The sequence below is a fragment of the Equus quagga genome, chromosome 8 (assembly GCF_021613505.1).
Source record: "Equus quagga isolate Etosha38 chromosome 8, UCLA_HA_Equagga_1.0, whole genome shotgun sequence".
Taxonomy (NCBI): domain Eukaryota; kingdom Metazoa; phylum Chordata; class Mammalia; order Perissodactyla; family Equidae; genus Equus; species Equus quagga.
Window position 1 is genome coordinate 51,363,964 of NC_060274.1, and position 16,111 is coordinate 51,380,074.

A 16,111-nucleotide genomic window follows, 5' to 3' on the forward strand; every position below is an offset into this window, starting at 1 on the left:
GAGAGGGGAAAAAATCTCTACAAAAAAATAACATTTTCACTATTTCTTCACACAAACATCAAATCTATAAATTGGGGTTTTGAGGTAAGATAAAATGGTAAATTTAATCTTTGGCTACATATCAGTTATGAATTCACATAAGCCTTGGCCTAATACAATTCAGTAAAGTTGGCTATGTTGTTATAGAACTATAGGGTTATTCTGAAGGACTCACGTGAGATTGCTAACATGTATAAAAAAGAGAGGCTCTATCCTCTTTTCCTCATGCTGTTCTTACCTGTGCTCATGTGGTATCATGGAATTCCAGGGCTGGCATTTGATGCCACTCTTAGTGATAGACACCGTTCCCTTGTAGCTACCTCCTTTACCAATGATGCAGTTTCTAATGTAGTCTATGAGAAGAAAGTAGAGAAAAATGTTATAACCGTGTGTTACATATGCTGCATATATATTAACAAGAAAAAGAAAATTCCTTTTAAATCTTTAAGTAACTAACGCTTGTAAAACTATCTCAAATCATATTGAAATTTCTTGTCTAAAGCTTCTACTAATATTTTCAAAATAATACATTTCAGAATAATCCAAACCAACAAAAGGCAATCAAGAAGTTTTAATTTTGTGAGTATATACCTGAATAACTGCAGAGATAAGTCTGTTCTTCATATAGATTAGTCTATATACTCAACTGGCCAGGCAAATTTAATTTGGCAGAATGATTTGCTCAAATATACAGACCACTTTAAGAAAACATCAAAAACAAAAATTGAGCGATTTTTAAAACTTATATTGAACTCAGAAAGTTACTCTAAGATAATAAAAATAATTTGTCTTTATCTCAGCAAAAACTGTGTGGATTTATATATTCATGTATGTGTGCTGTAATTACATTATGTTGATTATTATTTTCCATATTTTTGCTAACGTTTCATCTGCTAAATTATAGGGCAATCACACTGAAACAAGGTGTATATTCCTATTAGATAATAGTATATACAATTGTTAGCAACCTAGATTGAAGATGGTCCTATACTAGATTATGAATTATGTTTAGGATTTATAGAATTATTGGGGTATATAGAGATCATCTTATTTTCTACCATGAATTAATTTTAATTTGTTTTAAACATCTACCCTATTACCAAGGAAATATCTGTGTATATTACCAAGTACCCAAATTATTAAGACACAGTATGATTTAAGAAAATATTAAAATTAAAATAAATGCTATTATCATAAATACAATCCATGTTTATTATTTTGTGTGCTGAGGGACTCATTTTGTAAAATTCATAATTATTTAACATTCTTCAATTATTTCATTGATATAATTCTGCTTTTGAACAAAGTAAATACCTTGTGAATACACTATCAGACTACCAATATAGACAAATTAACAACATGGTCTCAATTCTTCCTTTAAAGATTTTTTTTTAAGTATATGATTAGGAATAGATCCAACTAATTTTTCAAAATCTCCACAGTTTGTTATCAGCAATCATCACTACAACTTAGATGAGTTATCCAAAGTTGTTAAAATTTAAAATACTATAGTAAGCTCAAAATGTGCTGTAATATGAGATGTCTTAAACTAACTGGGTGGCACTTTCTAAAATGAACATGGAAAATACGAGTTCTAGCAGATGCTCCTAGAAATAAACAAAGAGGGAGCGGATAATTATGAGAATTTTGGGAAATGCTGCCTTTAATCTAAAGAAGCATACTGAAAATAGTCAAGATACTAGTGTTATCAGTCTTAATGGATGAACTGACTGCATCACAGATTCTTTATATAATTGAGGAAAGAGCACTGTGGCAGGAAATTATGTATATTTTATGCTTTATTTCATAATAAAATATTTAGGGAGAAGCCAGTTACCTTTGTTTTCATAGAGGTCGAATTCATGGCCAAACTCTTTTCTCACTCCACTTGACATACTATTGAAAGGGAACCAGAGGCATCGTTTTCTTGCTTTATCAAAAACAAAGGCCCTGAAAAAAATATCTGAATGAAAAGAAGGAATGCTACTATTTATACAGTTTTTAAAGAATGCGCACATAGTTTAACCAAAGAGGGCAATATAAAAAGAGACACATTGTTACATATATGTAATAAAAGCATGAATGATATTTGAGCCCACCATTTTTTTTTTTTTAAGATTTTATTTTTTCCTTTTTCTCCCCAAAGCCCCCCAGTACATAGCTGTATACTCTTCGTTGTGGGTCCTTCTAGTTGTGGCATGTGGGACGCTGCCTCAGCGTGGTTTGATGAGCAGTGTCATGTTCGCGCCAGGATTTGAACCAACGAAACACTGGGCCACCTGCAGCGGAGCGCGCGAACTTAACCGCTCGGCCACGGGGCCAGCCCCTTTGAGCCCACCATTTTGATGGCCAAATGAGAAAGAACAAAATTAAGTGTTTCTAGGTGTAGATTTAAATATCACATTGAATACTATTTGGGATGTTCTCATGTTATTCTAAACATCTTGAAAAATGAGGATTTCAACAAACGAGATCAATATATAACACAACTACTTGGATTATTTCGGAAGACTATTTTTTTGTAAGTACACAGCAAGTTGGAAGATTTTGTTTATAGTTATATGCAAATGATCATATTGTAAATATCATCATCAATTTCCAAAGTTTGTGATTGTATAAAGTACATTCTAAAGTGACATTTCCTAAAATGCATTAGATAAATTATCACCCCAGAAAATTCTCCTAGCAAGGAAGGATCTGAAATCAAATGTTTGGAAAATTTTGCATATAATACCCCTTCTTGGTGAGTTATAAAGCACTGAATCTTATTGAAGGCTACGGAAATCTTGCTATTAGGATAACTGTTTATATAAGTCAATGTTTCCTAAATAGATTTGTTTGCATAAGCATTTTTAATTTAAAAAAAACTATTAATACCATAGAAAATATGCTTTTGGTATATCATCTTGAACAAAATTACTAAAATGTGTCACTCCTACAATTATCATTCCTATCACTGTTATATTGATTTTTTTGTTCACGAAAAAATGTCTTTCTAAAGCAAAATGATAAATACAAAAATTCCTTAGCCAAGAATAGTAAACTACTTGACAGAGTTTAAAACATATTAAATGTTATCATTTCTCACAATATGGGAAATGAAGTTAGAATTTGAGCTGTTTTCCTTCTATTAAGAAATGCTATTGAGGGGGGCCAGCCCAGTGGTTAAGTTCTTGCATGCGCCACTTCAGCGACCTGGTGTGCACAGGTTTGGATCCTGGCTGCAGACCTATACACTGCTCCTCAAACCATGCTGTGGCAATATCCCATATACAAAATACAGGAAAATTGGCGCAGATGTTGGCTGAGGGCCAATCTTCCTCAGCAAAAAAAGAGAGAGAGAGAGAGACGCTGTTAAAACTCCTTCTCACTTTGTTCATGCTAATTACAATGCCACCATCTAATTAAAAGAAATACACAGATTTTCTAAGAATAAAGATTTTTCACTTTCAGTTCATATATTTTTGAGAACTCATTATTTTCTTCTAATTTTTGATATTTCAAATTAGTAATTTACTTCTAAGTATTTTGACAACTTTCAAATAATTTTAAGGGGAATAGCTTTTATAAAACAGATATTAAAAAGGCCTTATCAAATTATTTAAAATATTTTACCTATTGTCATATTTTTATTTAGTACATTTTATTCTATATCCAAATAAGTTTAAAAATTATATTCATAAACTTTATGCTTTGATTTACATACAGATATTTTGAAATATCTACATACAAGAGCACTGTAGCTGAAATAGTAATTAAGAGCAAATCATAAAAATATATTTTTGCAGCTGTAGCAGAATAACTTGATTAGAGACTTCAATTTTGATCTGGTAGGCTGAAAGCTTATGCAACACATGTTAAATTTCCTATCTCCCTAATATAGGGTGTTGGGAGGAAGGTGTTAAATGACCTTAAAGGATACAGATAAAGATAAAAACTAAACAAACATGTAAAAGGAAATTTTAAAGTAACAGAATTAATAACCTGCCACTTAACTACACATTCAAATAAAAATGTACCACACATGTATAAGCTACTTTTCTACAGATAATATGATTTTGACATGAAATCGCCTTGCATATTTGCAGATGACTCGAGAGCCCCATCAGGAATATGCAAGATTTGCCTCTGTGAATACAAAGGTGATTCCACCTGGAAAGTGAATAACAGGGTTTCCAGTTTGCTGATTTCATTTACTCTTTTCTCTGATTCCATTACAATGCCATAGTCTCTCAGAAAAGTGTTTCTTTACATCATTTTACACCTCTGTATGGACTGGAGGAGTTGCATCTTCTTTTAAATTTTACTTTGAGTCTTTATCTTAGCTTTATTTTAATTACCATCTTCCTTTCAAAAATTTACTTTCTCTAGTTTTCTAGTTGTTTATGGCAAGAGGGCAATTCTCATACCGTTCACTCAGTCATGGCTAGAAGAGGAAAGCCTCCTATTTTTTCCTCCTGAGTCAATTCATGAATTAGCAATTTTCTGAAGATCTTAGGATGAGGCATTCTGGTCATCTTTGCTACCTAGCATAGAGGAACTTCAATCCCTATAAAACCAGGATTGTTGATCTCTTCCTAAGAGGAAACAGTGTTTGAGAATGTTCCACCCCATGCCCACTTGAATCCCAGATGCTTTAACACAGGTTTGGTGATATTTTTTAAGCATTTTCATATATTTGCCATTGTTTTTTAGTGAATCTGGTCCATATAACAAGGCTGCAAAAAGATCCTTTAATTTATTAAGAACTTAATTTCAGAGAATTACAGTATGTCCATTCCATTCTGAATAACTAATGTATTTGGTGATTCCAAACACATGTATATATTTATTTGGGATAGACGAGTGAGAAGGATGACACCTCTTCTGGGCAGAAGAACTTTGGCTGTACACAGGTATTATTACATGTAGATTTCTGCACACGTTGTCATAAATTTGGAGACTAAATATAACTCTACCAGAATATAGTAGGAATGAAACCTCTTATACATGGGATATGTAAAGATTTATTAATCAGGTCACCTGTGTTCTCCAATGCAGCAAAATCATTTTACTTTCTCCTAAATAAAACAGAGGGAAAGCTTTATTTATTTATTTATTTATTGCATAAGGCTGACTAATGTAAAAATGGAGAGCTAGCAATACTTTCCTTGCTTGTGGATCCAGGAGATTGTATTTTCAGATTCAAAGTTAAAAATCAACAAGGAGGTGTGGTTCTCCAGTTCCCCTTGCCCCGCCCTGCCAACCCTGAGAGGGGAAAATATGATAAATCCAACTTCCTCAATTGTCAGAAGAATATCTCCATAAATCTACACAGCTGGGATGTTGATTGAGTGTAGTTTTCTCTAATTTATTTCTAACAATTTCAAGGCTTTCATAAGAAAGTCAGGGAATGAAACAGAATTATTATAGGAATATATGTACAAAGACGATTCCCAACTGCTCTTGCCAGGAAATATCGTCCTGACAGTGGCAGTTTGGTTCTAAAAAATACTTTCAGAAGAGCTGTCAATGAACAGAAAGGAGATAGTCTCTCCTCCCCCTAAATCTGTTGAAGACCTTCTCTGACCATGTCCTTTCCCTCAGGCTCATAACCCTCATTTCTCTGAGAATGGCAAGATGAAATTAGGACTGCCTGTCATGACATTTCTAAACCCTCTGTTCACACTATGTGTCACTAGCCAAATGTAACAGAGGAGAATTTAAAACTGACAGGATGTTATGTGCAATTCTGTAAAAAAAACATGAGATGAAATGGAACAAAAGGGTGGAAAGTAAGTGAGGGGAGGGAATGTTTATGAAGAAGAACTAGGAAATGCGTTTTCTTCTGGCAGTTTGGAAGGTTATTCAGATGAAATTGGCACCTTCATGGCCCAAATTCCAAGTCTTATCCTTTGGAATCACTGGCAAAGTAGTAAGGAATTCTCTCCTGTGAGGTCACAAAGGGACTTTCAAAAGATAAGAAAACTCTCTGAGTCCCTTCATGCATCTTTGAATTGCCTCATCTCTTTTCACCTAAAACTTCATCATCTCTACCCCCTAACGTTTTTCTTTTTAAAGATTGGCACCTGGGCTAACAACTGTTGCCAATCTTTTTTTTTTTTTTTTCTGCTTTATCTCCCCAACCCTGCCCTGTACACAGTTGTATATCTTAGTTGCAGGTCCTTCTAGTTGTGGGATGTGGGACGCCGCCTCAACGTGGCCTGACGAGCAGTGCCATGTCCCAGCCCAGGATCCGAACCCTAGGCCACCACAGCAGAGCGCTTGAACTTAACCACTCGGCCACGGGGCCGGGCCCTATATCCCCTAACTTTTTTTAAACAGCCTCTGCTGCTGATACCATTCCTTCTAGTTTTTTATCTAATTCTCTCAACACCTTTTATTTAGATCCCTAAAGACAATGACATAAATTTTGGAGTAAATTTTGGCTGTTGCCCAACTTATATTCTGAAAATTTCTCCATTCCTCTTGCAAGAAAAAAATAGTTTACTTTGAATAGACTATTTTAAAGTGTTAGAAAGGTAAAAGTCAATCTAATTGAATTTTAGTTCCTAAAGTTGAAATGTACATAAGATGAAAAAGCATCAATTCCATACCCAAAGCCACTGCAGGGTCTAAAAGATAACAGTTTATGTTCTCTCCCTTACTCATATTTCCATCAACTGAGAGCTAAGTCTTCTGTTGTAAGGAGTAAAAACTAAAGTCAAGCTTATAATTTTACCTGCAAATTACATTGAATAAAAAAAAATGATAATAATGAGTAAATACTGTATTTGAAAAATTATCCTAAGAACAAAATGAAGCAACTTACTTGCAAGTGAATGGAAGTCCTTTATTCCTAATACATCTATTGGCACATTGGTCTGCACTGTTCATTTTTTTTGTCTTTATCTTCAGTAATGGGTCTTCTTTAATTAGAGTAGTCTTTGCTGACTTTTTGAATTCATGAAGTGTGTTTCTTCTTTTCTTCTGTCCTTCTACGAATAATGATAATTTTAAAAAATGGGGAAAACCTTTTAAGGCTCATACAAAAAAAATGTCTTTAAGGATCATCTACAAGATAACGATTTTATCTGACAACGTACTAGACCTCCAGGGATAGGAGGTGAAGTGAGTGGGGAATGATACTTTCAGATACTTAAAGAGCAAGAGAGGAATATTGTAATCAGTGAAGAATAAATAACTTGTCATGTAGAGTCATTCATCTACATTCTTTCAAATGAAGGATGCTTTTAAAAATTAGGACAGAGTTCACTCTAAAGAAATAAATAAGATGATATTCTCTAAACAGTATGAAAGCAAGTGCAAGGGCACATCATAACATGCTCCATAATTAAATTTTTCATTTCCTCCTACAATTAGTCCTTATGAAAGCTATAGTGTTAATTAGAAAAGGCAATTCAATGACAGGTGAGAAACTTCTCACTAAAAAAGGTGCAGTAGATAAATTCTTCTGACTTACTCTTTAAAGTAGTTCATACTATTAATATTTTAGCTCTTCTCCTTTCCTATATAAGTGTTTTCTGTGCTTTTGGGCACTATTTCTTAGTATCACTGAACTGTTTGTCTTGAAATCAAGCCAAATGCTGTAAATCAAATGCATGTAAAACTTCACCCTTTAATGCAGCAATATCATTTTTCTTCATGAAAGTATTCTAGAAGGCCCCTAGATAGCATGAAGTCTCCTACTAAAAACCTGAAAAACAAAACTAAAACATCCTAACAGACTTAATCTTTTGGGTAACTTTAGAGTATCATGAACTTGCTTCTTTATTCTCAATTTGCCCAAAGTTACCCAGTTTCTCATGATGATCACTACCTTCATAATGACATCAAAATGTCTAAGAGATTGCAGCTGTTGTATGGAAAGGATGGACACGATTGTGCCCCTCCTCTGCCTATCAATTCTTTTAAAAACCCTTATAACAAAGGCAGTAATAATAAATTCATTTTTAAGATGAAGAAACCCAGACACAGGGAAAAATTAATTGACCACTTAGAATATCTGATTCAAAACCCAGCTGCCTAGCTTCAGAATCCCCCACACTTGAAAACTTACAGTGCCATCTTTAAGAATTGTTAAGAAAGTGTGTGGAAATATGGCTTGTAAACATTTCCTGAATATTTGGTTTAGGGCTATGAGTAGAGAAGAAACTTGGATGGTAGAAGAGGAAATGCATTCCTGGTCTTTGTATGTGGTGAAATGGGTCAAGAAAAGAGGGTAAAAATTTTTTTGCTTAAAATTTGGGAATTTGGCTAGCAGAGTGAGTTACCAAGAATGGCATCATGCTCTAAGTTTGCCAGGAGCCACTGGTTCCAGTTGGTTTATTAAACATGCAGATACTACTCATTGATATCTATCCTATCCTAACCTGAAGTCCACAATAAATAAGAGAAAACATGAAGTCTTCTAAATTTCTGGCTCTCTGTAAAACTCCAGAACACAATCCCCAAAAGACCCATACTAATTCCCGTAACAATGCTTTCATTTTTACCTTTTCTTTGCCCTACAAAATGGAATGACTATGGTACAACAGATATAATTTAAAAGACATTTTGACATAGAAATTCCATCAACCAAATAATCTATCAACATGTTATTTATTGAGTGTGGAACAAATGCCTTGCATAATGTTGGCAGACAGACGATAGTTCTGGCATTCTTATTGACTTGCAAGATGACTTTGTTTAATTACCTGAAATGCTAATATTCCAATTATTCAATCTACAAAATTAAAGTTACATTATATCTGAACTAAAAGGAGCTATTTAAACTATCATCATTAAGTGATATTTGGAAATCAATTTAGATTAAAAAGTTATGAATACACAAAGTTTTAGTTTTGTTTTTGAAATTTCATCCTTTAACTTCTGGCATAAGAGAAGAAACTATTATTCTCCAAAGCAAAGAAGTGGTATAATTGTTTTCAAATTTTGATTTCTGCCACAGGATCATGTTAATGGAAGATAAGATTCCATTAAGAGTTTCTCCTTCTTTTGACCTTAATGCACTATTTCTAAGGTGCTATGAAATGTTTCACAGCATAATAATCATGTGATTTCCTGTAAATTAGAATATTCTTAAAAACAAACAGTAGTTAATGGAGACAGAACATCCATTTTAAAAACTGTCCACCAAATGGAAGAATTGTATGTATACTTCTCAAATAAATGTAGTTAATATAGAATTAAAATTGGACTGATGTATAATGTGTTTATTATACATGTCTACGTGTGAGAGAAAAACATAAAACTAAATTTAAAAAGTCTAAGACAAACATTAAATTCAGATATGTATTTTACTAATTATAAAAAAAAAAAATAGAACCCCTGGTGACTGCTCTAGTTTCTTTTCTCAATTCCATGCAATATGAAGGTAAGCCCTGAGGACTACTATAGAGAAAAGAGGTCTCGGTGGGATTGCTGGTTGTGTTTAATTCTTCAGATACTTAGTTGTCCTATTGAAATGTGTTAATCTGTGGCCGCGCCTTATAGAAATAGTCTACTCTTGCTTGTTAATAAATTTTTCCATCACTACCTTTCATCTAAGATCAAAAAGCATTCTGAAAACCCAAGTAAATCTATGATTTCCCTTTACTAGATAATAAATAGGAGTGAAAAGCTTGTCTGGGGCTACAATGCTAATCAGAGGCAGATACCAGGATTCCCTTTTCATTATTTATTTCTCATGACTTAGAAGCTTTCCCTTATTATTCAGTCATTTCTACTAGGTCATAACTAATTACCCAAAAAAGTGAAGTTCAAGTTAGTTGTACATCATGTAATCCACACATCCATAAAGTTAATTCCTTCTTCAATAAAAGAAAAATTCAAAACGGAAGTCATTCAAAAACAGAATCGAAAATAAAATTCCTTTGCTGAAAATACTTTCAACTTTCTCTTCCTTATGTATTAACAACCAATGCTTGTTTTACTGAAAACAATTAAAAGACAAGCTTAATTTGGGAAGAAACTCAAAAATATTTTTGGATCAGATTTTTCCCTACTATTTTTTTGTGCATGACTGTTAGTTCAAGTTTATAAACAAAATATTGAAATGAAATCAAAGGGTGAGAGATCACTGCAACTTTGTCAAGCTTTCCTGTACTTTAAATTGCAAGTCCTTTTTCCTCTTCTCCCAGTATGGGAAAACATTCTGAAGGCTATATTTCTTGAAGAACATGAAGTCCTTGTTTTAGAACTGAAATCATTAGGATCTTTCTGAAAACCTACAAACAGAAAGTAGGGTCACATGTATCAAGATGCTTGAAGAAACACACATTTCTCCCTCTTGTCCCTGGGCCTCACACTCATTTCTCTCAGTACCTCATATATTTTCTTCTCTGTATGGATTAACCATTGACTTCAAAGGAAAACTGTGCAAGGAAAGGATTTGCAGGGTGTGGAAAGAAGCAGGAATCTGGCTCCACATATTCTGAGAAACCTACCCACATGATTAGTGATTAACAGCTTGAAGTGGCAAGATGTTAAGATGAAAGTACACGAATAATTAATGGAAGGGAATGGCTGTAACTGGAAATTTTAAACTTCCCAAAGGCAAGAATCATAAACACTTGTCCAAATTTTCATTGTTGCTATCTAGGACTGGGATTTCACAAATCATCTCCCCTTCTTTAGAGAAGGTAACAATATCACAAATAAGGATCTCAAGAAGAAAGGGATTGTGTCAGATTTAAATCAAATGTTGGTATTTGAGAAGCTGCATAATAAGCTCTTCTGAAGAGATTTACAAAATGAAGCAATATTCAACATGAGATTAGGGGCCTCCCTAGGTATTTCCCTCTTTTTCATTCCACTTCCTTGTTCAGGATTTCATTGTTATAGAAGCCTCCTCCTGGTTTCTTCCTTTACCATCTGTTTCTGCCTACAACTCTGCCTCCAAACAGCAACCAAAACCACCACACTGAAGTACAACTTCAGGTAGGTATCTTATCAAAGCAAAAACTTTCAGCTGCTACCCACAATGTTCAGAATAGAGGAGGTTAACATGACATTCAGGACTATACATGCTGCCATATCTTACTTTTCTAATCACAGGCCATACTGCTCCCCCTCAGCTACTCAGTAGGCCAGCCTTACATGGTTAACCATCCTTTTTTTACACTTTGTTACCCCTATGCCTTTGGCCACTTGAGTTCCCCTGACTTAAGTACTGACCATGCAACTACCCATCTTTTCATGCTCAACTTGAATATCATATACCCCCTGAACCTGGTTTGATCCTTTAAGCCAGAAATGAACTCTACCATAGTACAATAGTATTTATAACAGAGAGTTTTTCTTATATTAGTTAGTGAAATGGATTTTTAAAAGGCAGTTTCAGTTGATTTCACTGTTGCTGGCTTCAGTATAAACAAAAGGAAAAAGATTCACATATTTCATTCACATAGATTTGGGTAGGAATCTCAGCTCTATCCCTTAACTAACTAAGATTACAAGATAATTAAGGTCTTTAACCTCAGTTTCCTCATGCAAGATGAGTCCAATAATTCCAATCTTATTAGTATTAACTAAGCTTTATTTTTAGAGCTTGGTCCATAACAGTTGCTCAACAAATTTATGTTTCTTTCTCATTTTTTCATCTTTATATCACCACAGGCCCCTGGACATTAGGTGCTCATTTAATGCTTCTTTTGTAACAAGAGATTGGATACTTGCTTTCAGTCAAGTTGGGAATGGATAGAGGGTAATTCTATGTAGACCAACTCCTATAAGGATGGCTTGGGCCCACTCTATTACATATTTCTTAAGAAACTTTTTAATAAAGTATCTCCATAATACATTCTGCTCATAAGTGGTTGTCACCTCTTTATAGTATACACTTTCTAACATTGTGCTATTTTACAGTAAGTACAAGCAGAGATTTAGAGGATAAATCAAAAAGTATAAACAGAACAAGTAACAACAACAACAAAACTCTAAACGTTCAAAGTTACATGAAAAAGAACAAACTTTCTTGTATGTTCTAAGAGGGCTATCCACGTTTTCTATTTTGGAGAATGTTATTTTAAAAAAAAAAAGCTATCAAAATAAACTTGCCACACAAATAAAGGCAGAACCTCTTTTGATGACAATTTTAGCATTATCCACTTCAGGAATTATTCACAGCATATCTCTAATTCCCAGTTGGCCCCTCCTTGCCTGCCAGCACACTCTCAGGCTACATTCTCCTTATACTCAGGAAACACAGTCATTTCAACATTTGCCAAAGTGAAATATAATTACGAATGTATATCTCCTGCCAAAACTTCGTAATGAGTGCCAAAAACAAATAGACATTGTCTGTGGTTGATCTACTGTTTGAGGTTTCCACACTGTGTTCCCTTTGCATTAGCACAGATGATTTCAGGTAACCATATTCTACTTCAGACAATCAGCATTTTAATATTTAAAAATGAAAACCATGAAAATATTAGCCATGATTTCAATTTATGCTCAAAATCCCCTAAGCCAGCAATATCTTATATAAATCCATTTTAACATGACACACTTCAAACATGATAACCTGCTTTATTGAACTAACTTCTTTTTCACCTCTTCAGAAATCTTACCTAAATGTTTTCAAACTGACCCTTCCCATACATTGTTGTTTTCCAAAAGAGCTACTTCACAAAACAGAAGAAAGCCAGGTGGTTGAATTCTTGATGTTTTCAACCCTTGTATTACATCAGCAACTAGATCAGAGGTCTGACGAATTTCATATTTAATTTATCTCAAAGATACAGCCAGTTCTCTGTTTTATATTATAAAGAGGCCATGTCTACAATCTGGGCATTCGTTCTATTCTTTTATTCCCCTGTGCTCACCCATGCTGGTCACTACCTCTCCCGTTGGCATCCCAGCCACTACAATGATAATACAACCAAATACAGATGTTTCCTCTTGCCCTGATAACAACGGAAAACTTCCCAAAGCAGCAAATGAAATCTCTAAACCTCCAGGCAATATGAACTCCCAAGCAACTCCTTCCCAACCTATAAATTCAGGGGAGAAAATGGGAGACAGAAAGGAGCAGTTCTGCAGCTTTAATCAAAGTCATACAATCCTTGCCTTCCTCGCACTGCAGTTTCAAAAGGGCAGGCATCCATACCCAGAAAGAGTGAGATCTTAGAAGAGAGGCTTTCTCTTTCATTTTCATAACATGCATATACTCAGAGTTTAATCTGCCTTGTCCGAATGAAAACCTGTATAAAGTCATAATTTGGCCCTGAATGTTGACCAAGTGATGTGAGGTAGTGGATTATCATGGAAAATTATCCTCTAGAAAAAAATGAGTCCCTGCTGTACTGACGGTCACTCCCCGCTCTTCAGACCAGACCCTCTGTTCAGCTTTAAACTTGTCCAAACCAGCAAAGTTCCAGCCAGTTACCACTTTATTCCTATCCCACAGTCCACAACTATCAGGCTAAGTGAAACAGGGTTGGGTCGGCTGAGTAGGGAGGGGGAGACCCACTTAAGGGATGTTAATTATCATTTCAAATGCTTTGCAAACAGAAAAGAGTATCAAAAGAAAGCACAATAAGAGGTTTAAAAAATCCGTACCCCACACTGAGTTAAGAAAGGATGCTGGGAATAGGGTAAAGAGAGAGAGAGTTATGAAAAGGCAAGGTTAGCAAGAGAGAGTTAACATAATAACGAAGAAGAGAAAACTAACCTGCATAGGGTATGGCGATGGGAAGCAGAAGGAGATGCAGAAGGACATGCTGCAGCAGCAGGACTGGCAGAAGTTTGGTCACCCACATGGTGCTGCTGGACGTGCTAGAGGATCTCACTGCGGGAGATGCCTGGGTGAAAGAATCCTGTTACGACTCAGTGCCTCTAAAGCCTGTCGGCTCTGAGCTGCTTTTTACTGCGATGAGCTAAGTTTGTTGTGTGATTAACTGGAAAGATCTAGGTCTGAACTCCCTCTTACGGTAAGAAACTGTTTAACAACAGCCCTTTACTCTCTTCTACTCCCTCTGCTTTCCTCACTGCTCCCCACAACAACACGAAGCAGATCCCACCCCCCCCCCCCCCACTCTGCTTAGGAAAGAAACTTACGAGGAAAGGTCACTTGGCCTGAGGCCAGCTTCAATTTGGAAGCTCAAGCTCCAGATCTCAGTGGCTTCTATCCGACTGGGAAGGGAGGAGCAAGGCTCAGCCCAATAGCTAAATCAAGGCATAGCCAGAGGACCAATTTGCTAAATTTAAACAGGGAAATATATGTGTTTACATATCTATTTGGGAAAAGAGGAAGGGGAAGCAGCATAAGAAGAAAGCAAAGAGCTGCCTTTCAGTCAAATGTACCTTAGCTCCTAACCTGTCTAGTTTCCCTGCCACAGCAATTTAGTGATTCAAAACCCTGACACGGGTTCCCAAGAGTGTCAGAAACGGAGGGAGGAGAGAGGCAGGCAAAAAGGCAGAGCACCAGCAGGTCCAGCCCGGGCAGAAAGAGGTGAGGTAAGAAAAGGGTGTGGTATTGTGAGGTAAATATAAATAAACAAGAAAAACAGAAGCACCCACAATATCAGGTGGAAAAATTGCCCCTGCCCAATGGATTCACAGCAGGTAGGTTTTTTTCAGAAGCTGCGCTAAGCTCCCCAAATCACCACAAATGTTCCCAAAATGCATAAAGGAAACATCCGATTTGAGGTCTATGATAAAATCTGATCATGGTCTCTCTTTAAATATCTAAGAGATTGGGAAGATCCACTGCCTGTCCCTGACAGATAAATGTAACATGGACTATGTGTCCCTGTACACACACTCACACTCACACATGTGTGTCTATAAGATGTGTGTGCCTTCTAAGACTATCACTGGAAATCTCTTAAGCTGTTTTAATTAATGAATAATGAATGCACCTCTCTTCTCCAGCTCCATCCTGCTGTTTGCAGCCACCAGGCTCCCAAAATCTAAGTGGAAGGATGTAGAACTTGCATGGGGGGTGGAGAATGGGGGGAGTGGATCATGTCTGTGGAATCTTTATGAGATCTTTGCCTAGACATCTTATTTTATTGAGAGGATTTGTCTTTGGACCTTGAGTGATGCTCTTACTTTAGGCAAGAGCTTGCTTTATTTTTAAAGGATTTTGGGGGATAGTTGCCCTGTGTATCTCTGAAATGGGCGCTAGTAGGAAGTAGGAACCAGCGTCTCTGTCAACAGAGGAAGGGAAAATTGGCATGATGTGGAAGTGACTGGAGCAGTGTACAGAAGTGGTAGCAGGCAAAATTAAAGCCATCGACAGAACAGCCTTCCCTCTATGTACAGCTCTCATTCCTCCACCTCCAGCCCTACCCACTCCCACCTCCAGAAAAAAGGTTAGGTTGTGGGAAAGCTAGAGAAGCTAGGGATTAAGAGAACTACTTTTGAGGAGTCCACTTTATATTACCTTTTCCTACTGTTGATCCTTCTCTTTGATCATTTTCTCTTTATATAAACAAAACCAAGCAAACTTAAAAATCATTTGTCAGTCTCTCCCTGGTATCCCAAATATCCATTTTACTTTCCTTTTTGCTTCCTGTTACACTTTTTGGAAAAATCTCAATTTTAGTGTATTGCCAACCCATGATCCTGAATTACCCCCTGGCATCTTCTGCACTTTATTTAGGAATTCAAATTCCTTTTAAAGAAGCTAGACTTTACCATAAATAAATTCTTGTAAGTACAGAATGAAGGAGATCAATCTTTCTTTCTTTTCTTTTCTTTCTTTCTTTCTTTTTTTTTTTAGGAAGATTGGCCCTGAGCACAAGTGGTGCTATGTCAGCGCCCGGAATCCAAACCTGCCAACCCCAGGCAATGGAAGCAGAGTGCACAAACTTAACCACTATGTCACCAGGCCAGCCCCAAGGAATCAGCCTTTCCATTTGTTTACTGTCTCTTTCAGAGCAAGCACAATCAGGGCTGTAAGTATAATTGCAATTATCATTATAGGCCTGGGGAAAACTCTGTCCTGGATAAAGACAAATAAGAGATTCAGGGCACAACAAGGAAACTGAATAAACTTATCTAATAGGTCACACATTTTCACAATTTTTATTGTTACGTTAAATACGATAAATGCTTACACCTA

The 16,111-nt window shown here is 35.8% G+C and overlaps 1 protein-coding gene across 4 annotated transcripts in view; it reads right to left on the bottom strand.

Annotated features, from left to right (window-relative positions):
• HGF (hepatocyte growth factor) overlaps window positions 1-13,982 on the bottom strand; it is a 74,987-nt gene extending 61,005 nt beyond the window's left edge. For 3 of the 4 annotated variants that reach the window (XM_046670604.1, XM_046670605.1, XM_046670602.1), the window contains exons 1-4: window positions 13,715-13,982; window positions 6,851-7,016; window positions 1,877-1,989; window positions 278-392 (exon numbers count right to left, since the gene is read on the bottom strand). In XM_046670604.1, coding sequence (XP_046526560.1) covers window positions 278-392; window positions 1,877-1,989; window positions 6,851-7,016; window positions 13,715-13,802 — 482 coding nt within the window. In that variant the 5' untranslated portion in view covers window positions 13,803-13,982. The remainder of the gene's footprint in view (window positions 1-277; window positions 393-1,876; window positions 1,990-6,850; window positions 7,017-13,714) is intronic. The other variant, XM_046670603.1, reaches the window with a different exon arrangement.
• Between the last annotated feature and the right edge of the window lie 2,129 nt (window positions 13,983-16,111).